At 39.0% G+C, this 24907-nt stretch overlaps 1 protein-coding gene across 1 annotated transcript in view; it reads left to right on the top strand.

Moving 5' to 3' along the window:
* The window catches only part of bub1 (BUB1 mitotic checkpoint serine/threonine kinase), a 52405-nt gene extending 35315 nt beyond the window's left edge, over nt 1-17090 (top strand). The window contains exons 19-25 of the mRNA XM_051919253.1: nt 3978-4121; nt 4205-4311; nt 4994-5155; nt 6943-7097; nt 7686-7860; nt 10345-10451; nt 16301-17090. Of these exons, the coding sequence (XP_051775213.1) occupies nt 3978-4121; nt 4205-4311; nt 4994-5155; nt 6943-7097; nt 7686-7860; nt 10345-10451; nt 16301-16496 (1046 nt within the window). The 3' untranslated portion in view covers nt 16497-17090. The remainder of the gene's footprint in view (nt 1-3977; nt 4122-4204; nt 4312-4993; nt 5156-6942; nt 7098-7685; nt 7861-10344; nt 10452-16300) is intronic.
* Nucleotides 17091-24907: the final 7817 nt, after the last annotated feature.

Here is a 24907-nt window from a genome sequence, read left to right as displayed (position 1 = left end):
TTGAGGTGCTTTTGGTCTACTTCTCTGTGTCAGGCAGCTCCTATTTAAGTGATTTCTTGATTGAAACAGGTGTGGCACTAATCAGGCCTGGGGGTGGCTACGGAAATTGAACTCAGGTGTGATACACCACAGTTAGGTTATTTTTTAACAAGGGGGCAATTACTTTTTCACACAGGGCCATGTAGGTTTGGATTTTTTTTCTCCCTAAATAATAAACACCATCATTGAAAAACTGCATTTTGTGTTTACTTGTGTTATATTTGACTAATGGTTAAATGTGTTTGATGATCAGAAACATTTTGTGTGACAAACATGCAAAAGAATAAGAAATCAGGAAGGGGGCAAATAGTTTTTCACACCACTGTATGTAATGTTTTTAGGTTGTTCTAATTCTTTAAAACGAGACACATTCTGTGTAGCTTGAAGTCTCTTGGCTAAAATGGAATTACTGCTCAACTGGCCTGATTTACAACTGAAAGACAATGTTATTTATTTATTTTTTTAAAGAAAGGTAGCATAACAACTCACTGCTGCTACTAATACTCAATTATAATGTCAAAAATTATCAGCAGTAACCTTGTAGTGTGCTTTTTTTTTTCCCTTAGTTGTCTGTTCAGCCAACATGTATCGCAACACAACTTTCCGGCACCACGATACGCTAAATTTTATGGCCTAGAAAACACAAACCCTCTTGCCTCGTGTTCACCCATGCCCCAACCCATGACACTGCATGGAAAAATCCTTAAGATTATCCTGTCTGGTACAAAATAAAGTTTTGTTCCAGCATTTACAGAGATTTGTAGATGGAATTTTATGATTTCTACATTAAAACCTTTTGATGTTCAAGCCTCTATTACTGAATGTTTAAACCCTAAAAGTGTACCCTGTACACTTTACCTTTGTTTTCTGTATATGTCATCTCTTCAATTGCTTTTATTCAGCCTACATTTTTTATTATTATTAATCCATTAATGATAATTGTCATTGAGCCAATAATTTTCTGAAACTAATTTTCTTTAATTTCTTGAGATGCCAATAGCTGCACCATTGGGCCTAGCAAAGCAAAAGACCCAGGATAGAATTTTGGACACAGGATCCACTATGCCACGTACCAGAAATGCTCCTATCATTAATTTAGAGTAGCCTTTAACTTCAAATAAACATCTTGTGGGCTGTGTATAAGGAGGAAGCAGATTGATTGGGGGGAGAAAAAAAAGGAAATGTAAATGACATAACAATCTGTGTTAGACATTAGCCCATATCACTGGAGCAATGAAATAGCTTTAACCATTTTATCAATGTGCTACAAAATCAGCAACCAGCCATTCTTTAATTTCACCGTATATATTTGTGTATAAGTTGGGTCTTGAAACCCGAAAAATCGATCATAAAATCAGACCCCAACTTATATGCCCATTCAAAAATGTGACACTTTTTTTTTTAATATACAGTACATCTTCTTGCTTCCTCCAATCTCACACCAGTTTCTCAGACACATTGACTGTTGCAGTAGCACAGTTGCCAAATTTGTTTCGCCACTTCAACGACTTTTAATTTAAAACCAGCTTCATATTTTTCTTCTGATTGATCGCTCCATCGTTGATAAGGAATGCTCTTACGATAAAGGTGTATTAGGGTGTGAGATACAAACAACACAAAACAGTGCAAATGTCGTTTCGGAATAGTTCGGGTATTACCGTGTGGTCACGTAGACACAATACATAGGGGGGGGGGGGGGGGAAAAAGGTGGTGTTCTCCGTGGTTACTCGCTCAGGTGGGCGTTAGCATATCATAATCTCTTGGGTTAAAAGCGTGAGTTTTCTGCTTTCGACTTATACAACCGACATTCTAAAATACCAGAAATTATATGGTAAAATCAAGCCCTGACTTATCCATGTGAGAACTTTAAATGCAAGTATTCAGTATACTTTAATAACTTTGTACACACAAATTAAGTAGCTTAATTCCATTCAAAGAGAGAGAACCAACTCTAGTTTTGTAGCTTGTGTTGAAATGTTTGAAAGCTAATGTTCTCAAGCACACTTTATATAGAATTCAGGGTTCTGGAGACTGCAGCCTATTCTAGAAGCACTGTGTGTAGGACAAGAAACTGCCATGGACAAGGCACCATTTAATTGCATGGTCCATCCCATACATGCACTGCACACTCAATCTCACACAGGGCTAGTTTGAAATAGCTAAGTCACATAACATGTACATCTTTGAGAATGTAGAAAACGGACCAAAATACCTCGAGAAAACTTATGTAGACACTGAAACTTTTTACTGTCTGGTAAGTTTGCAAATTCTGCCAAAGTGCATGTGACACTGCAATCTGTCAAACACATCAAATAATACTGAGATGAGTATTTATAATTAGTTATTGGTTTTACACATACGCTCACTCCCTCGTGTGTGTGTGTGTGTGTGTGTGTGTGTGTGTGTATACACACTCTATATAACGTGTATGTTATGTATGTATGTATGTGTGTATATAGATAGAGATATAGATATAAAGATTATATAGATATAGATATATATAGATATCTCTTATCTCTTTATATACAGTAATCCCTCCTCCATCGCGGCGGGGGTTGCGTTCCAGAGCCACCCGCGAAATAAGAAAATCCGCGAACTAGAAACCATATGGTTATTTTTATGTTGTCATGCTTGGGTCACAGATTTGCGCAGAAACACAGGAGGTTGTAGAGAGACAGGAACGTTATTCAAACACTGCAAACAAACATTTGTCTCTTTTTCAAAAGTTTAAACTGTGCTCCATGACAAGACAGAGATGACAGTTCTGTCTCACAATTAAAAGAATGCAAACATCTTCCTCTTCAAAGGAGTGCGCGTCAGGAGAGAGAGAGAGGAAAGCAAACAAATCAATAGGGCTGTTTGGCTTTTAAGTATGCGAAGCACCGCCGGTACAAAGCTGTTGAAGGCGGCAGCTCACACCCCCTCCGTCAGGAGCAGGGAGAGAGACAGAGAAAAACAAAGTCAAAAATCAATACGTGCCCTTTGAGCTTTTAAGTATGCGAAGCACCGTGCAGCATGTCACTTCACGAAGCAGCTGCACACAGAAGGTAGCAACGTGAAGATAATCTTTCAGCATTTTTAGACGAGCGTCCGTATCATTGTCTAGGTGTGCGAACAGCCCCCCTGCTCAATCCCCCTACGTCAGGATCAGAGAAAGTCAGCGCAAGAGAGAGAGAGAGAGAGAGAAAGTAAGCTGGGTAGCTTCTCAGCCATCTGCCAATAGCGTCCCTTGTATGAAATCAACTGGGCAAACCAACTGAGGAAGCATGTACCAGAAATGAAAAGACCCATTGTCCTCGGAAATCCGCGAACCAGCAAAAAATGCGCGATATATATTTAAATATGCTTACATATAAAATCCGCGATAGAGTGAAGCCGCGAAAGGCGAAGCGCGATATAGCGAGGGATCACTGTATATGTGTGTGTGTGTGTGTGTGTGTGTGTGTGTGTATATATAGTATATATATATATATATATATATATATATATATATATATATATATATATATATATATATATATAATTTATTAATCCCAAGGGGAAATTCACAATATATATACAATATATATATATATAATGTCTCCCCGATGTACAGTATATTAGAGCACACTTACTGCACTGTATTGCAGAGATACAATTTGCTGTTAGGGAGAGAGATTAAAAAATCGGACATTCTATTGATATAGTAGGATTTTTAATTTTTTTATTTTTGTAAGGGATATGTCATGCACATTTGTTTTTGCATATATATATATATATATATATATATATATATATATATATATATATATATATATAAAATAATGTTTGTATGCTGGTTGGACCTTAGTTTTGACAAAGGAATGAAAATGTTAAATAGAATTAATAATGAATGTCTTGTACTGCTAATATATAGAATGTAAAACAATTAAGTTTCCTATACTATTTTTGTTTTTAAGATGTAATCATCAGCAATCCCTGGAGTGGTGACTTAATTTCGCGTTTACTGACAGAGTTGCCTAAACCACTGAATTCCTATTCAGACTTCTTTAAATGGAATCATAAAATCCCTAACATCAATGCGAAATCTGTGGTGGCAATAGGTTAGTTGAAATATAATACTTACCGTTTTACTCTTTCATAAATGAAGACTATATATAATAATCATTTTCTTTTCTGTTTCTAGGTGACAAGTCTTTCCAAGTTGACACTGTACTCGGTAAAGGGGCTTTTGCCACGGTCTTCCAGTCTTCTGCTATTGATGCAAAAGACAGCATAAAGCTTATATTAAAGGTGAAGATTTTAAAATGATATCACAGGGATTTGTTTTGAACAAATAGATTATTTCTAGGATTCTGGGATTTTTTTTTTGTAATTAGTATTGCTAACTTTTTCTAAAATATTTCCTTTTTTGTGTGTCAAATCTGTTATTTTTACATCTGATATGTAGTCAACATGTTTTATTGCTTTAGAAGTCTATAGGTGGTGTCTGGAAATGAATGTGCAATTAAAAGGTGCTTGTTCGCATACTTGTAGATTATAACTTAAACCTTTATGAATGAAAATCCTAAAATCAATATGCCAGTTTCATATTCATGGTAAATCTACAAAGGTCCATTCTGAACTAGAGGGCAATATTTTTAATTACAACTGTTGATGAGTGTTTTCTGTATGTTTGACCTGCCTTGCAATGGACTGTCACCTTGTCCAGGGTTTGTTCCTGCCTTGTGGTCTATGCTGGCTGGCATAAGCTCCAGCTCCCTCCCCCACCCAACCCCGTTCAGGAATAAGCAGGTTAGAAAATGACAGACCTTTGATCTCAAGAATCTAAATATTAACGGCTATTTCTGGTGTATGTTGTAGCTAAAAAAAAATATAAATTCACAACTGACGTGTTCCAATGAGACAATGTCATTTTCATTCAATATGTAAAGTCAATGGCACTAGGAGTTAAGTCTGTTTTTTTTCTGTATAGGTCGAGAAACCTGCTAACTACTGGGAGTTTTACATTAACCATATATTAAATGAGAGATTACATCCAGACTTTCGCCATCTGTTCAGCCTCTTTTATTCCGGCCACTTTTTCCAGAATGGAAGTGTTTTAATTGGGGAACAGCACAATTTTGGAACCTTGTTGGTAAGGATTGCTTGTTCTGGCTGTCAGACAAATGTGTGTTCTGTATTATGGATAAAGGTGCAATAGATTTCTTATGTAAAAAATAATGCTAAAATAGTTCTCCAATGAACTAAAACATAACAGATCATATAGCACTTTCTTAACCTTTGTTGGCAAAGGAAGAAATCAAAAGTAGTCCTTATGAAGAACAGGTTTTCAACAGGGTAGTTTATAGGATTAGTTTAACACCATTTTTTTTCATGTTCTTTGTTTTATCATGGAAAGACTTTTAGGGACACCTTTCCTTCATACATAAAATTCCTTTATCTAATGTACAGATTATTTTTAATGTGGACCCACAGTATGTTTAATTCTCTCCAGCTACTTTAGTTTTCTGTTGTTAATGCCAACCTTGATATACATTTCACAGTTGTAATGCACTTACATCCAGGACTATGATCCACTACTTTATTATCAATAGTTTCTTCAGATTTCACCCAGGTATGATAGTCACTATAGCCTTCCCTTTGGAAGTGTGCTCGCTCCCTCACCATGATTGTCCCAGCTGAGAAAGGAACTTGATTCTCTGCTCCTGGTGGTTAAAATAGAACAAATGTGCAGGCAGGTATGCAGGCTTTCATAAATTTTAATCTTTAAGCAGTGTTCAAATAGTGTTTAAACATGCAAAATAAAGTGCGAACACCATACAACCTGGTACATCTAGATGTTTAATTTTTCCAGGTGCCCCATTTCTTGTATTGCTTGGAGTGTCAGCAGTTACTCGGAGTATTCTTGGATTTGCTACCCTTTCCTTCTCCTTTGTTCTCTCTCTCTCTCTCTCTCCATTCTGCTTGTTGTCTCTCCTGCTCCTCTCTTCTTATTCTCATCAGCCCTTTTACTAATCTTATAAAGCTCTTTGCCATTATCCAAAGTTTTAAAAAAACTAAATTCATTGCTCTAAGAGCATCTTCTTTGGTGCATGCTTTTTTCTCTTATCAACAAAATCATGCATAGCCAGGCAATGCTAGCAATATAGCAGATATTATTACACGTTCTACTTAAACTATTTAACAAATTACTCTTGTAATTCTGTTTAACAAAATACTCTTGTAATTTTTAGAAAAACACAAGGACTAACAGACGGTATAATTTTCTGTAGCCAAGTAACCCCCAGTAGGCTGTTTCAGCATAGAAAGTGGTAATGTGTATTTGTACGAGTCCACTTTTTTTTAACATTCCAAGAAAGGTTCTTCTCCTTCCAGATTTCTGCTCCATCCTCCTTTTTTCAATACTCATTTAAGATTTTCCAAAATGAGTGTGTAAAGTACTCAGTGTCAGAATGTTTCCAGTGTGTTTGTGCCTACTTTTTTATTAGACAAATCTAGATATGAATTGACAGTATCCTGTACTCATTTAGTATTTTTATAGTTAAGACCTTCTGAGGTCATTGGTTTTGGAATATGGCCATTAGTGAACAGTGTGCTGCAATGAGATTTTATATAAATAAGGGTCTAAACCTCCTCACATATGCAGAAGAAAATCGGCAACATTACTCAGCAAAAAAAATGGTTTACAAGTGGCAGGGCAGGTGTGATTAATGAAGACAATCAAGCATATTAAACTTTAGCAATGGGGAGCAATTTTCATCCATTTAAAGGATATTCTTGGTGGGACACTATGAGAAGAATTTGGAGAAGAAAGAGGACTTTATTAAATATTTAATTTATTTACAGTTAATATTAAGTCGCCTTTATCATCTTATTGAGTATCACATATAATTTATTTTTCCTTTTTACCCTTTCTAATAGAATGCAGTAAACCTCTACAAGCGTATCAACACGACAATGCCACAGCCTCTTGTTATGTACTTTGCAATTTGCATCCTGCATATGGTAGACGTGCTTCACAGCATTGGGATAATCCATGCAGACATCAAACCAGACAACTTTTTACTTGGAGACAGGTACGTAATAAATATAAGTACCTTTTTGAGCCCACTTCTTATCTTATTCTTCTTATACATCATGATGGTGCTGGTTTTCAAATATCACCCATGAGAATCTTTGTCTCTAAAATATTGTCTAGTGTCCGTTTAATTCTATTTATTACATAATAACATACAATTAAACTTGTGTATTTTCAGTGCATTTGCAATCATAAAAAAATTAAGAGCTTTTTTTTCTAATTCTGTTCAATACAAATTATATAAAAAAGAGCAAATACTGTATTCTGATTTGCATCAGATGGTGCTGGAATAAATTGTATCTATTTGATCCTGGTTTGAATTAAATACATATGTCATGTGACTTTAATGAAATATGAATATGAACAAAGTTCTGAGCATCTGTTTTTAATGTAAAAAAACAGTTAATGGTATTGAAATAGTAAAAAAAAAAAAAAAAAAAAAAAACTTTAAAATACTACATAATTTTAATTCCGCACATTTGAAATGTGTAATTTTACTTTACTTGCATGTAAAATGCTAGTTTTTCCTTCAGTGCTAAACAACATTATTATGGTGTAATAAAAAGATGTATGTTTTTGCTAATAGGTTTTTGGATTGTTCCTGTGACACAGAGAATTTGAACCATGGTTTATCGTTAATTGATTTTGGACAAAGTATTGATATGCACCTGTTTGCAAAGGGAACATCATTCACAGCAAAGTGCCAGACGTCTGGATTCCAGTGTATTGAGATGATGACAAATAAAAAATGGAACTACCAGGTGAGGTTGAGAAACTTGAAACTGAATTGATTTAGTCTTGCCACCCGACTAAGGGAAGCTGTTAAGTCTTCTTGCTAGTTATTTGATACAGTAATTCATCTGTTGCATAGAAAGGTTATGTGTTTGAAAAAAAAAAAAAATCAAACACTGCAGATATATTCTTAACACCTAAACACATTTTTTCTTAAAGATGAAGTGTCTGTGTCATATTCAGCAAATCATTTTTTTACATAGAAAACATGAAATGAGCACAGCTATACAAATGGAGACATCAAAATGCTTCCAGCATAAATATCAGACTTTTTTCCCCTATAGCATTTGTCAGAAACCTTATTTTGAAAAGGGAGCTTTTAGGATCACTTTAGCTAAAATGACAAAGATTGTTTACAATAAAGTGGAACTTCATGTGAACCAATTTTATTTAAAATTAGTACGGTCCTAGCAGTCTGAAATTGTTTTAGGAGTGCCGAGATTGACTTGAAATCATTGGCCATTTCATGAGCATAAGAACATAAGAAATGTGACAAATGAGACAAGACCATTCAGTCTATCAAGCCTGTTTCTTTAGCTAATACCTAAGGTATCTCATCCGGATTCTTATTTAAGGTTGTCAAGGTTCCTGCTTCAACTACATGTCTCAGTAGTTTGTTCCAGAGTCCCAAAGTGTAAAGAAGTCCTTTTTTTGGCTTCAGTTTCCCTTTCCATAAATTTCCTCAAGTACACGATTCACCCTTAATTTGAATGAATGTTGTTGGCTCTACTTTATCAATGCCTTTGACGATTTTAAATACCTGGATTATTTTACCACTCTCTCTCCTCTGCTTGAGACATAAAATAGGTTTAATTCTCTGAGTCTGTCACAGTCGGACATGTTGTTAGGTCCTGGGATGTACATGGTTGCTCTCCTCTGCATAGTTCCAAGTGCTGTTATGCCTCTCTTGTACTATGGTGACCACAATTGCAAACAATACTCCAGATGTGGTGTCACAAGCAAGCACATTATATAGTTTGAGCATAATGTCCAATAACTTACATTCAGCGGTTTTTATGATTTATCCTAACATTTTAATTGCTTTTTTAATTGCTTCTGTGCATTGCTTAGTCAATTAAAATGTTGTATTAACATAAACCCCTAAATCCTTTTCAGAAGTTGCTTTTTGTATGACAGCGTCTCCCATCTTGTATTTATAGTTGTTCCTTTTGCATCACGTGTAACACTTTGCACTTTTCTACATTAACCTGTGCATTTTTCAGGTGTTTGCCCAGTTCTGAACGTTGCCCAGGTCATTTTGAAATTTTTTTTGCCTCCTCAGTATCTGACATCCCTCCAGTTTTATTGATATCTGTGAATTTGACCAGTTTGCTAACTATATGAGAATCAATGTCATTAATATAAATCAGAAAAAGCAGACAAATAGGCATGGACACTTGTTGGAAATGACCAAATCCTGCTCAGGTGTGCCAAAAATGTGTTGGACCATCAAAAGTGCAAACTCAATTTCAGTCTTAATACTTTTTCATTACACTACATACGGATAAAGCTTAAAATAAGAAAAATAGAGCAAGTTTTTAAGTAAAAATGGAAATAATGTGTAAACTTTATATTAAGTAATAATTCCAAAACTCGAGCAACTGAATTCTATTTGGGGATGGGGTGGTATTGATTCAAAGAGCCATTGATTGTGATACATTCAGCTGTGCTGGGGTCCTTGGTGGGTGTAAAGTGAACAATATTTATTAGGCCTGAAATAATATGTTCTGTTAGAGACTGATAAGGTAACCATATGATTGAAGCATTCGTAAGGCATTTTTCTTTTGGAAAAAATATCACCAGACAGTCGTGATGTCACAAAAGACTGCTGATTGACAATCTCTGAAACATCTCGTCATGATTTAGGGAAGGCCTGAAGTACAGCACACTCATTCCAGGATGTCCCATGTCAATCATGAGTCATTGTAGATTTTTTTTTTATTCCAAACAGTAACTGCTTTTAACTTCTGCCCCAATGTCTAAATTTGTGCCAGTCTTATATTCAAGATGTCTATCTTTACAGGAAATTAACAAGATTAAACAGATTTTTATGCTGATTTATGAGATAGCACTCCAGTTAAAAGTAGGATGTCCTTGTTGCCTAAAGTTACACTGATCCCTCCTGGGTCAGAATTCAGTTTAACATAAGATAAGATCATACAGCGGACGTTAAAGGAAAATCCAACAATTATAACATTTCTTTGCTTTCTTCAATTCCATACTAGCATGAGAAGTGACAAGTTAGTGTGTGCATCCATTTAGGGGTGTTAGTGCAAAAACTTTGATCAAAATGTGTTTTGCTATTTAAATTTAGATGCATATCAATAAGTACTTTGATTATAGATGCACAGTAGTTGATAGTGTTTGTTTTAAAAGGTCAACCATTTAATTGTCATGAAGTTTTTCATTTCAGCTATTGTTTCCTTTTTATTTATTTTATTTATTTATTGTAGACTGACTGCTATGGAATTGCAGGAACTGTTTACTGTTTGCTATTTGGGTCGTACATGCAAGTAAAAAACGAAAATGATGTTTGGAAGACTAATGCCATTTTTAAAAGGTAAGATGACCAAAACATTAACAAATATGCAAACTTTAGTTACTGTTATCCAAGTAAAATAGTTTTCTGTTTAATCAGAGAAGCTTTTAATTGGAAATGAAAATGCACTACAACCTTGATTAGTGCAGTCCATTTGGCTGTAGCTGACACAGATGGATTGATCCTACTTGCATTTGAAGTAAAATTTGATTTTACTTAATTTTGGCAAAGCCACTAATATGAGATTTTCTTAAGTCTGTCATGCAGTACTTGTCTCTTGGGAATCAACATTTTTAGCTATTTATACTGTTTTATCAAACTCCACGGTGTATTGATAAATGCCATGTGTCGATTGATCAAGGATTAGAAATACAACCACTTATATAAACACAAAAAGGCCGACATGTTTGTAATGTTTTTCTATTTTTGACTGAGGTTAAAAAAAGTTTGTTTTCATATTATTTTATAATCCTTTTTTATAAACCAGGGTCAGACTTAGAAATGAAGCTATATTTTCCATGTTTGTAACCTCCTGGAAAAACAACCCAAAAACCATTTTTTTTAACAAGTAAAAGTGTTATGACATGTATCAGAAACACATAAATACCAAAACATCAACATAAATTAAACAGGAATGTATGTCTAATGTCCACCACTGTGCTGATACAGATTTAGTACAGGTCCCTCTCGTGACATGTTTTGAAACAGTAACCAACACACAGCCCTATGTTGCAAACAGGACAGTAGAAGCATGTTTCTTTGTGCACTGTTTTTATATTTTTTCTGTTCCTTGTGCACAAGAGAATAGATTGTTAGTGCCTGATCTGCATGATCAACGTCCCCCTTGTAAAATTGTTGGCCACCATGCGGCAAGGCTTATTGACTTCTACATTTTTCCTGACATGAACATTGACAGCTGCTACATTGTGAGCAGTGTTTTGGGAGTTGGTGTCTTTATTGTCCTTCCTCTAGATCCAGGGCCGGATTTATATGAAAAGAGGCCCTAGGCTATTCCACTTATGAGGCCCTTTCACCTTCCATTTTTAAGTTTGTAAATTACATGAGAGATAATAAAATACGTAATACGCGTTGATCTTAACCAATACATTTTTGTTTGTTTATTAGTCATATGCGTAGAATTTCTCCTTATTTTCGGTTCAGTGTTTTAGTGTTCACTGTTTTTAGAATAGTGTAATTTTAATTTTGCTAACAATTTGAATGTAGGCCCCTCTTGATCTTGAGGCCCTAGGCTGAAGCCTAGTTAGCCTATAGGAAAATCCGGCCCTGACTAGATCACAATCATTTTGCCATGTAAATACTGCACCCTGATGCAGCATTACGTGACTGAAGTTACCAGGTTTATCACGACACTCCGGGCGTACAGCACTGTATGCATCAGTTTCAGTATTTCTGTCAAACCCTGCTGAATAATTCACTTTGTCGTCACTATCACTTGATTCAACTAATGGATCAGTTTCAGTTTGCTCTAAAACTGGATTTACAACTTTTTGTTTACATGCCATTGTGTGTTTTGGTTGAAGGCTCCATCCACCTCATCAATATTGATGAGTTACCATAGATTGGAAAAACACAACTTTTTTTTGTAGCATGATATTTTTATTTTATTCACGAGATGGCAACAAAATACTGTCACTAGCATTATTCAGACTTAACACTTTACATCACATCCTAAAGCTTAACGTGAGCAACACTTGGGCTTAACCATCTTTAATACTGAATTCTGAGAGTTAATGCCACGGAGATTAAGCAATGATCAGTCTGTTAATACAGTGCAATATATAACGTATATGTGCAATATATTGATGATTCCCATCTCTGTTGTTCAATCTTGCTTATTCTAGTTGTTGTTCTTGTTTATTTTTGTTGTCTATTCTTGCACACAATCAGGCCGGGTGACACAATTTCATTCTGCTGTGTCCTCCTGTTTATGGTTTCAGCTGCCAAATAAAGTTAACGTGAGCCCTAAGTCACTCCGAAGTTATTATCTGTGAATACAGGTCAAATTCCGTTATAAAGAACTCCCAGGGACCTAAAAAATATTTAGTTATAAAGCAAATTTAGTTGTAATGAGATTCTGTATTTTTTACTATAGTGCTTTCTTTAACTTGTGCCCAGACGTTTGCAATCATTTCAATAGCTTTTGTGTTCATTTAAATCTCCTCCTGCCTACAAATTATGCTGACGAGAATTTTTCTCAGCATTTCCTTGCGATAATACACTTTCCCGAAATGCGATTGCAGCGTCTGTGGAAGATTGTTTGTCCGTTTGCCGGGGCAGGGCAAAAATAGGCTCATAGCGCTGCAGTGAAGTGACACAGAAGCAAATCATAAAAGATCGGGGTCGCACTATAAGTCCCTGTCTTGCACTCCAAAACACAAGGCAGAGTCTCAGTACTTTAGGAAAACCAACTTTATTCAGCTTGAAACAGGAACAGCACAGTTATTTATTGTAGCATGATCTGCCACTCTGCTATACACAGACACAGTAGTCAGGCTGCATCACCCATTGATATCTTGCTTTGGCGGAGAGACGCAGAATATCTTTGAGATAGCTGTTGCCCCGGCAACAGATAAACAGTCTTCCACAGAGGCAAAGATCGGACTTCGTGGCGCTCATCGGCGTGTCGTCCAGTTAGGGGAGGTCCCAAGAGAGTTTATAAACCTCACATTTACCTTGAATGAGTGCCACATTAATAGGAATGTTTCTTGAATGAGCATCCCTGAACCACATAAAAACCGCTTTTTCGACGTCTTCAAATGCAGCAGTTCACATACGTTTGCAACCCAAGATTTTTTTCTTTTTTTGTTCGGTCTTTCAAGAAAGTTGACAGCGTCGATGGCGAAATTCCAAATTCACTGGCAACGTCTTTTTTTTTGGCCACAATCAAGAGCTGCAAAAATGTAAAGTTTTTTTTCTAATATGAACCGTTACCATTTTTTCATGGCTGCCGTTTCTATAGGAAGGTGACAATGAGTTAAATTCCAATGGATGTTTTTTGAATGTTGACGAGCGATAAGCAAAAGGTATCACTGAAAAAACGCAGGAAACAAAAAGGGCAAAAAAAAAAAAATCGGTATGAGGAAAGTTCGAAGAAAGAAAAAAAACAATTACAATGTTTCTGTTTGAGGATCATTGTGCACAACTGAGCTGCGGCCACAGAACTAGCTGCTCTGTGGATGATTCATTCAGGCATTTTAAGGTGTTTTGGGCACTTCGTTATAATGAAAGCATCTGCTGAATGTACTTCGTAATAATGAGATTTCTATATACTCGCGTCATATGGGGAAACAGTCGGGACCATAAAAATACTTCGTTGTAATGAAAATTTTGTTATAAAGATATTCGCTATAACAGAATTTGACCTGTATATAATTTGACAGATGGCCGGGGTCCTTGCCCGGTTGGGACGCCCTTCTGAGGAGAGAACATGTCATCAGCAGTACCTCCCCTGGGACACGAGAAGGCAGCCCTCCTGAGTTGCATCAGGGCCACAGGCTTGGAGCTTAGAAGCTGAACCCTGCTGGGGCCTGTGGCCACCGACAGGGGGTGCCTGGACAGCTCCGGAGCCTTGGCATGCAGCACTTCCACCACACCCGGAAGTGTTGCTGAAAGTTGATTGGAAAGCACCAGGTGCAGTATAAAGGAGGCCGCCTCACTCCACTCGGGGAGCCACAGTTGGGAGGAGGGAGAGAAGAAAAAAAGAACTATGTAGAGGTGTGCTTGTGTTTTGGGAACTGTGTTTGACTTGTGGGGAAGAGGAAGGCGTTTCCCACAAGGAAAAATAAAAATAAAAACTCTTGTGTGCTTTGAACCCATGTCCTACACCTGTCTGTGTCAGGGCTGGCCTTTACACGTGGCATAAAAACAATGCAAAAGTTGTTGTAACCAAGCACCCTCTATAAAGTAATAACAAATTCATTGGATACTTTCTTTTGGTAACTTTTCTGCTTGTGGCAAAATTTAAGTTGCTTGTTTTACTTTCAATAAATGTTGATTGATTCTTAGCCTGGTCATTATTTGGATGTTACATGTACTTCACAATTTTGTGTGTTTTTCAAAAACTACAGTGTTCCCTAGCATTCAAACATTACACATTTTATTTTCATTAATGGCTGTAAAATGGCCCAGTGTGTGAACTTGTGAAGGCGGCCATGAGAGAACCAGGCAGTGAGGTGAAGTGAGGTAACACTCTGTCCAGAGTTGCCTCCAGCTTTGCACTCATTACTGTCGGAATACAGTGGTGGCCAAACGTTTTCAGAATGACACAAATATTGGTTCTCACAAAGTTTGCTTCTTCATTGTTTTTAGATCTTTTTGTCAGATGTTTCTGTGGTATACTGAAGTAGAATTACAAGCATTTCATATGTTTCAAAGGCTTTTACAGTATTGACAATTACATTAAGTTTAGACACAGAGTCCATATTTGCAGTGTTGGCCCTTTTTTTTTTCCCAAGACCTTTGCAATTCACCCTGGCAAGCTGTCAATCAACTTCTGGGCCAAATTCTGACGGATGGCACCCTTTTCTTGCAGAATCAATGCTTTGAATCTGTCAGAGTTTGTCCACCCACCTCTTGAGGATTGAACACATGTTCTCAATGGGATTAAGGTCTGGGGAGTTTCCTGGCCATGGACCCAAAATTTTGATGTTTTGTTCCCCAAGCCACTTAATTATCACTTTTGCCTTCTGGCCCGGCGCTCCATCATGTTGGTCACTAAACTGTTCTTGGATGGTTGGGAGAAGTTCCTCTCGGAGGATGTTTTGGTCCCATTCTTTATTCATGGCTCAGGATCAGGGCACCACCAGTGCAGAGCTTCCTCAGGAATGGCTGCAGGCATGTATGAGTGCATCTTTACGCACAGTGAGTTGAACACTTTTGGAGGATGGCCTGATGTCAAGAAGGGCAGCAAAGAAGCCAAGAAAAACATAAGGGACAGATTGATATTCTGCCAAAGGTACAGGGATTGGTCTGCTGAGGTAAAGTAATTTTCTCTGATGAATCCCCTTTCCGATTGTTTGGGGCATCCGGAAAAAAGAAAAGGTGAGTGCTACCATCAGTCCTGTGTCACGCCAACAGTAAAGCATCCCAAGACCATTCATGTGTGGGGTTGCTTCTCAGCCAAGGCAGTGGGCTCACTCACAATTTTGCCTAAGAACACAGCCATGAATAAACAATTGGTCCAAAACATCCTCTGACAGCAACTTCTCTCAACCATCCAAGAACAGTTTGGTGACACACAATGCCTTTTCCAGCATGATGGAGCACTGGACCATAAGGCAAAAGTGATGACTAAGTGGTCCGAGAAACAATACATCAAAATTGAGTCCTTGGCCAGGAAATTCCCCAGACCTTAATCCCATTGAGGACTTGTGGTCGATCCTCAAGAGTCGGGTAGACAAACAAAAACCCACAAATTCTGACAAACTCCAAGCATTGATTATGCAAGAATGGGTTGCCATCAGTCAGGATTGGGCCTAGAAGTTGATTGACAGCATACCAAGGTGAATTGCAGAGGTCTTGAAAATGTAGGACCAACACTGCAAATATTGACTCTTTGCCTAAACTTAATGTAATTTTCAACAAAAGCCTTTGAAACTTATGAAATGCTTGTAATTATATTTCAGTATATCATAGAAACATCTTATAAAACGATCTAAAAACACTGAAGCAGCAAACTTTGTGAAAACCAATACTTGTGTCATTTCTCAAAACTTTTGGCCACGACTGTAGACTTTAGCTCCTCAGGACTCCTGAATGGAATAAAGTGGGTTCATGGATGAGTGTTTCATTACTGAACATACTTTTTTTCTGTAAATAATAATAGTAAATTGTTTTTTGTTTTTCTCCAGGAACCCTCACACTGAAATGTGGACACATTTTTTTCATTCTTTGGTTAATGTGCCAGACTGCAAAACACTGCCAGTGCTGAAGAACCTCAGAGAGGAACTCTTGACAGTGTTCAATGAAAACTACAGCACTAAAATAAAAGGACCGTGGAACAGGCTAATGGTGCTTCTCCTAGAAAATAAACGTTCTAAAAAGTGAAATCTTCCAATAATGCTAATTTACTAAGTCAGAAAGCTAGTATTATTTAATGTATTATAAAAGACTTTTTGTAAGTAACCTCCCTCAAAAGATTAAATCACGGCCAAGTGTTAAACTTTGAGAAACTAAGGGGTATCAGAAAAAGAAGTCAAAAATTTAATGGCGCAATATGGAAGACTCGGATTTTGTGGTGCCGGGTGCTGTAGGGCTAATACAACCTTTCATTGGGTTAGCAATTTGCTAATAATGTTAAAGCAGCCATTTTAATTTTTACAAAAGGAGATGGTTGAAAATTTCTGAGGACACTTAAATTAACTTGCAAAAATAAAGCAAATAACATTAAGGGTAAAATACAAATGGGAAGTGTGCTTACTTGACAGTTTACCAATAATAATTTTGTTTACTATAATTATTCTGTTAGCAAGCTGCAAAACTTAAAGCCCCAATATATTTTTTTTTAATTTGTGGGGATATTGAAGTTCTTTTTGGCTGTTCACTTATTTATTTCAATTATTTAGGGCAAGCAGGATGTACATTTATACTGCACAGGAACAAATGCTATAACATTTTTTTTTTTTGCTCAAATCTGTTCATAATTGTAAATACATATGTAATATATACATACTGAATGTATTCTGATTATCTCTTGTATTCTTTAATTGGCTCGTCACAGAATTTTAGCTCCAAAAGAAAAAAAATGTTATTTCTAATGTAAACTCTAAATTTTCTATTGTTTCTTGTAATTGGCTATGGTGTTTTTCTCCTTTCATTTAAAAATATCAATACAATATCCAGAATTTACTAGGCCAGATTATTTATGTGAGCTAAGTCTATAATTTATCCACAAATTCGTTATAATTTTGTTTGGCCTGGCAGAACAGCTTTCCCTGCACACGTGATGTTTTTGTGGTGTGGCCACTAGGGGGAGTTTCAGCACCCCAAACACAAATACACACACACACACAGTCCCGGGTTCAAAGCCAGTACTTTTATTTATAATGTACCTTTAACAAGTTTCCTTTGTTTCGTATTGTGACAGCTCTCACACAACACAGTACATCTTGATAATATGAATCCTCTCTTTGCTCCTTCCATTTTCCTCCACTTCTTATAGGGGAGTGATGTCCAGCTCCTCTCCTGACTCCAACTCCTTGAGCCGAGTGGAGGGCTCTCTCTTAACACTGGACCTGGGAGTACTTCCAGTGCTTAATCAGTTGCCTCCAGGAAGCACTCCTGGGTCTGGCAGGACTACAGTGGTCCTTGTAAAATTACTGTCAGACAGCTCCCTCTGGTAGCACCCACAGAACCTGACCGGGCAGGGCCATGGGACCACAACTCCCATGCTGCCCTGCAGGTGTCCATAATCAGGCTTGCCAGATGGGATCCTGCCACCAAGTCTAAAGGGGGACACTCTGGCCATAGCAGGTAAATCGCCCACTTTGCTGTCCTAACCTGTCCTCAAGTCCATCCTGAGTGTTGCTAAGTGGTTGTTTGAATGTCAGTCCTACCGTAGCCATTGTATTGTCCTTCAACACCCAAGTCCTGGCATGAAAATGAGATACCGTTATTCCCTCCTTGACTTTCCTTTATCAAGGCCTCATGGTCAGGTAACAGGGGAGAGAACCACAGCAGCTGGGGCACCGGTCTCAGGGATACACTGGTCACAGTGCTGAAGTTTCAACCTTCAGTTTCTTGTGTAGTTTTCTTTGGTGCAAATGGGGAGTGGACTGTACATCTACAACAGCAGTGAGCAGTGATCCTTTTTTTATAGGGCTGAAGGTATACCTGGGGCCATCGGAGGCTTTCTACACAATATGGAGACAGTGTTTAACCAAAGTGGAGAGTTTACGAGTAGACTGAGGAGATCCAAAATGGTCAGGCAAGTGTTAAGCATGAGAAAAGAGCAAGGACGTCTATCCATATCCACTACCCGACGACAACACTGAGCAAGTCTATACCATGATTCTGATGAGCTGACAAGGCTTTTGGACCCTAGTACATCTTCAGCCTATGAAAAGCGGAACCCTGCTCGCTACTCGTTTGGTTTAACCAGAGAGGAGAGCAGCCATGTTTACTCCTAGAAAACAATAAGAGAGACTGAATGATCAAGGCCGAAACATTACCACTGTGACCACAGTCGCACATTGCTTCCATACTGTATATATGAAGTGAGACACAAAAATAATTAGATTGGTAAAAAAAATACATATATATTTTTATTGATGAATTACGGCATTTTAAACATTGTCACCTTCACTGCTCCATATGTATCTTCCATTGAGTGAAACCGTGCTGGAAGTCTTCTTGCTTGAGGCTCTTCAACAAGCTTACTGTTTTTGTCTTCACGTCATCCATTGGAGTTCCCTTCAGGTCACTTTTGATTTTTGGGAACAAGTGAAAATAACAGGGAGCTAAATTGGGCGAATAGGGAGGATGATCGAGTACAGGAATGTTTTTGTCTGTAAATTCAGACTGGGCTATTCACATGATATACCTAGCCGGTTGGCAGTTTGAGAGGGCATGCAGGAGGGGATATACAGTAGTTCTATGATTCACGTCCGGCCAACCTCCAGACGGTTTTCCAGGAAAGTGTCAAGCCCAGTCCGGTTATTTTTGTGTCTCGCCTCGTTTATATGCAGGGAAAGCTGTACAGTCAACCCTAACAAATTTATTACAAAAGTGCGGATAGTTCTTGGCATACTCTTGTACTGTATATATTAAGTGCTTTATTTAATGGTTATATTCATGTTTTTCTTCCCCAAGAAACAGCAGCACCTAAGCATAGAATAAAATTTAAAGTGGTTAAAGAACATTCTGTAAGAGGGCATGTTCTCCAAATGCGATATACATTTATTTATTTGGCCAACGCCTTTATCCAAAGCGATTTACAACATTTTGAGATGCAATTGGTTACATTTCTTTTCTCCAATTGGAGAACAGGCAGGAGTGAAGTGACTTGCTCTGGGTCACACAGTGTCAGTAGTGAGAGCTGAACCCACGATTTTGGGGTTTGAAGTCCAAAGCCTTAACCACTGCAGCACACTACCTGCCTGTAGGGTGCTTACTGGTGATAGCTTTAATGAGGGGTTTTCATATACTGAAATGTATTTAATTTTGTATACTGTACATATTTTGGTGAGGGTTGCGGTGGCGAAATGCCAATCAGGGCAGATCAGACCGACCAATAGTTGACTATAGCCTCCAGTTCCTTCTAAGAAATTTCTCAGTGCTCCTAGGCTAGCTGAGAGAGAATCTTCTGCCCAGGGGCCGTCCAATTCATTTGCCCACCCCACCTCAAATGGCCTTCCTCTCGAACGGAAGAAACTGCAAATCTAATCTGTGGCCATTTTGTTTTCCTGAGCGCCTCTTCCTATCATTGGAAAGTGAATGTAGCAAACCTGCATAGAAACTTCATTTTGGTGGTGTGGGTGGCACCTGAACATTCTTTTGTTATTCCCCGGAGATGATTATCATCAATGAGGACGAAAACCAAACTGTAAATCAAAAGCTTTATCTAAAAGCTTGGTTCCTTTTTTATCACCCTTGTAATCTCTTATTTTAGTAGTAAAGCATGAATTCTACCAGTTGAGCACAATAATATCACAAGTCACTGTATAAAATTAAAAAATAGTGCATGAAATTGACATCAGGAAGTGGATGCACAAAATTAGTATTAAAAAAAAAAAGTTTCAAAACCCTTTTGCACCACAACCTTTGCCCCTCTAATATTGTTCAAGGTTATCATGTGAATTAAAATCATTCTTAGTAAGATACTCCACATTAATACTTGGGATCAAAACCTACATGGCCCCTCACTGGACTTTTTTTGTAAACTGTGTACCTCTTGCCTATTATCTGTATTAATAAACTTGTGTACACTCACTGGGTAATTTCTTAGGACCCCTGCACTAGTACAGAGGAGGGCCTACTTTTGCTCTCTATAATCAGTCTCAGTTCTTCATGGCATGGATTTCACAAGATGTTGGAAACATTCCTTCGGAGTGTCTGATGTCATGTGGCCAGTGGGGGGTGCTACTGAATCTCAAACACAATTGCACCAAGACAGTCCTGGGTTCAAAACACATTGTTTTATTCAAGGAAATACCCTTCATAGGCTTCACTCAAGTGAACACAATAGTTCAATCTACTGTATCTAATACACAATCACATTCTTACTCCTTGCTCTCTCCCATGCAGCCTTGCCCGCTGACTATTGATTGTGATTTCTAGCTAGCATGGCTTCTTGTAGGCAGGACCTGGGCATATTGGACAATGGAAGCATTTCTGGATCAGGTGGGAAGTTCCACAAATCGGGAAGGTCTTTCCCTGGTGGTAACGTGGAACCTGATAGACCTGTCCTTCTGGACTACAGTTCCCAGCATGCCCTGCAAGTATCCATATTAGAACCATGCCAGAGAAACACTCCCATTTATCTCACTGGGGAAGAAACTGCTGTTTCTGGACAATCTTCCACCGACCATCCATTATTGTTTCACACAGACTGGGGTAGTAACTGAGAACCACCTCAGCCGGGTTATGCCTCCATGAACGTATAATGTCCTTTCATTACAGCTTCTCAGAGCCAGAATTCACCCCTTATCCCAGTCAAGATACTAGTCCACCCAACAGGGCATTTACAGTTGAAATGGTTGCATTCCATAATTTCTGCAGATTTGTTTCCTGCACATTCATGCTACAAATCTCCCATTCTACCACATTACAAAGGTGTTCTTTTGGATGCAGATCTGGTGATTAGGAAGACCAGCGAAGGACACCAAACTCATTGTCACAGTCATGAAACCAGCTTGAGACAACTTCTGCTGTGTGACGTGGTGTATTATCGTGCTGGAAGTAGGGAATTGTGATAGGAAATTGAAGGGATGCACCTAGTCATCAACAATACTCAAATAGGTTATAGGATTCAAGCAATGATTGATTGATTGACATTAACAGACCTAAAGTGTGTTAAGAAAGCATTCTCCACACCATTCCACAACCTTCATATTCACACTGTTAGTGTCAAAGTGTGACCCTACCACCCGAATGCCTCATCAGAAATCAACATTCATCAGACCAGGCTTTGTTTTTCTAGTCTCCAGCTGTCCAGTTTTGGCGAGCATGTCCATATTGTCCATACGTCACTGTCTCCAAGAACATCATCTCACGACCCAACCAGAAACCGTGGATTACTGCGGAAGTGCGTGCACTTCTGAGGACCCGAGACTCTGCCTTCAAAGCGGGAGACAAGGTGGCCCTTAGAAGAGCAAGGGCCAAACTCTCTCGGGCCATCAGAGAGGCGAAGCGCGCACACGCCCAGAGAATCCACAATCACTTCATCGACAGCGGCGACACACGGCGCATGTGGCAGGGCTTACAAGCCATCACACACTACAGGATGACATCACCTGCCTGTGACAGTGACGGCTCCCTCCCAGATGCGCTGAACAACTTCTACGCTCGGTTCGACAGGCAGAACGACGTGGCGGCGAGGAAGACCACCCCTCCTCTGAACGACCAGGTGCTGTGTCTCACTACAGCGGATGTGAGGAAAACTCTACGCAGAGTCAACCCACGTAAAGCTGCTGGACCAGACAACATCCCAGGCAGAGTGCTCAGAGAATGTGCAGAACAGCTGGCAGATGTTCTTACCGACATCTTCAACATCTCTCTGAGCAGCGCCGTCGTTCCCACGTGCTTCAAGGCCACCACCATCGTACCCGTGCCCAAGAAGTCTTCTGTGTCCTGTCTCAATGACTACCATCCTGTTGCACTTACACCCACCATCATGAAGTGCTTCGAGCGGCTCGTCATGAGACACATCAAGACCCTGCTTCCCCCCTCACTGGACCCACTGCAATTTGCGTACCGTCCTAACCGCTCAACGGACGACGCCATCTCCACTGCACTCCATCTTGCCCTCACACACTTGGACAAGAAGGACACATACGTTCGAATGCTGTACATAGATTTCAGCTCAGCATTCAACACGATCATCCCCCAACAACTGATCGGGAAGCTGAGCCTGTTGGGCCTGAACACCTCCCTCTGCAACTGGATCCTGGACTTTCTGACCGGAAGGCCTCAGTCAGTACGGATCGGGAACTGCACCTCCAGCACCACCACACTGAGCACTGGTGCCCCACAAGGCTGTGTGCTCAGTCCCCTGCTGTTCACACTGCTGACTCACGACTGTGTAGCAACACACAGTTCAAATCACATCATTAAGTTCGCTGATGACACGACCGTGGTGGGTCTCATTAGCAAGAGCGACGAGTCAGCGTACAGAGAGGAAGTGCAGGGGCTAACGGACTGGTGTAAAGACAACAACCTGTCTCTGAATGTTGACAAGACAAAGGAGATGGTTGTTGACTTTAGGAGGACACGAGGCGACCATTCTCCGCTGAGCATCAACGGCTCCTCTGTGGAGATCGTCGACAGCACCAAATTCCTGGGCGTCCACCTGGAGAAGGACCTCAGCTGGTCCCTCAACACCAGCTCCCTACACAAGAAAGCCCAACAGCGTCTCTTCTTTCTGAGAAGACTGAGAAAGGCCCAGCTCCCACCACCGATCCTGACCACCTTCTATAGAGGAACTATCGAGAGCATCCTGAGCGGCTGCATCACTGTCTGGTTTGGGAATTGTGCCATATCGGACCGCAAGACCCTACAGCGAATAGTGAGGACAGCAGAGAAGATCATCGGGGTCTCTCTCCCCTCTATTGAAGACATCTACACCACACGCTGCATCCGCAAAGCCACCAGCATTGTGGCTGATCGGACACACCCCTCTCACACACACTTCACCCTCCTGCCATCTGGAAAAAGGTACCGAAGCATTCGGGCACACACATCCAGACTGTGCAACAGCTTTTTTCCACAAGCCATCCGTCTCCTCAACAAAAAGGGACTGGACTGATAAACACACACACACGCACACAAACATTATCACTTAGCTTAACTCAACTACCTCAAAACATTGAGATTGGACTGACTAATCAACACAAGCGCAAACACACTGACCTACACTACCAAACTATCGTACACACCAACCTGTAAATGCTTTTTTTACACAATATCCATTACTGGACTACTTTTTGCACTAACTTCTTTACTTCCTAATTTTTTTGCTGCTACACTAAGGAATGTTTACTGTTTCTCCACTACCTCAACTCATCACCACAACACCATATTATTATGTTATGTTTGTGTTTTTGTCGCACTGTCACTTGTTGCTTTTGTTTGCACATTGCACGTGCACTTTGTTGTCTGCTGTCTGGTTAAAAAAGTCTTCCTTAGATAGTTAGTTAGTTTTTGTTGATTTATGTTGTAATTCATGTTAGGTAATTCATGTTAGGTAATTTATGTTAGGTCAATCTGTCTTGTCTCTGCTAGCCAGCTAACTAGGCCTCTTAGTTAGCTAGTTTAGTTTTTCTGTTAATTTATGTTGTAAATTTATGTTGCATGTAGCACCTTGGTCCTGGAGGAACTTTGTTTCGTTTCACTGTGTACTAACTGTATATGGTTGAAGTGACAATAAAGCCTACTTGAACTTGAACTTGAACTTGAACTATTGCAGCCTCAGGTTTCAGTTTTTGGCTGACAGGAGTAGAACCCGATGTGCTCTTCTGCTTTTGCCTCCCATTTGCCTTGATTATATCAACGTGTTGTGCATTCTTAGATGCTTTTCATCTCCCGACAGTTTCACAGAGTGGTTATCTGGTTTATCATAGTCGTCCTGTTTGCTCAGACCAATCTGGCCATTGTCCTCGGACTGCTGTCATCAAAATGGCATTTCCAGCCGCTCACTGAATGTTTTATTGTTTTATTGTTTTTTGCACATTCTGTGTAAACTCTGGAGGCTGTTGTGCATGAAAATCCTAGGAGATCAGCAGTTGCAGAAATACTCAAACCTGCCCATCTGTTGCCAACCATCCTCCCACGGTCAAAGTCTTTGAGGTCACATTATTTTCCCTCATTGTGATGTTTGATGTGAACATGAACTGAAGCTCCTGACCTGTATCAGCATGATTTTATGCATTGCAGTTTTGCCACATGAATGGCAGATTAGGTAATTGCATGGATAAGCAGGTGTACAGGTTTGCCTAATAATTTGCTCAGTGAGTGCAATAAGAAATGGCAATGTGAGTTATTATTTTAATTTTGTGAGTGTAGGAAGAGCTGAAAGTAATTACTATTTGTAACATTATTAATACAGATATCAAAATATTCTCAATGTGCATTTAGTGCAGTTGCACATCATGATTAGTTCTTTCTTAAAGACTCGGATGGAACTTGTGGATGGTTTCAAGAAGATGGATTGAAGCATTGGTTAATTCTGAATTCAGTACTCATCAAATATAACATTTTAAAACACCAACAAGCGGTTAAAAATAAAGATTTAGAACAAAGGA

This window comes from Erpetoichthys calabaricus, chromosome 15, assembly GCF_900747795.2.
Source record: "Erpetoichthys calabaricus chromosome 15, fErpCal1.3, whole genome shotgun sequence".
Lineage (NCBI taxonomy): Eukaryota > Metazoa > Chordata > Cladistia > Polypteriformes > Polypteridae > Erpetoichthys > Erpetoichthys calabaricus.
Note: the sequence above shows the minus strand (reverse complement) of the source record. Positions and strands in the feature narration are given on the sequence as shown.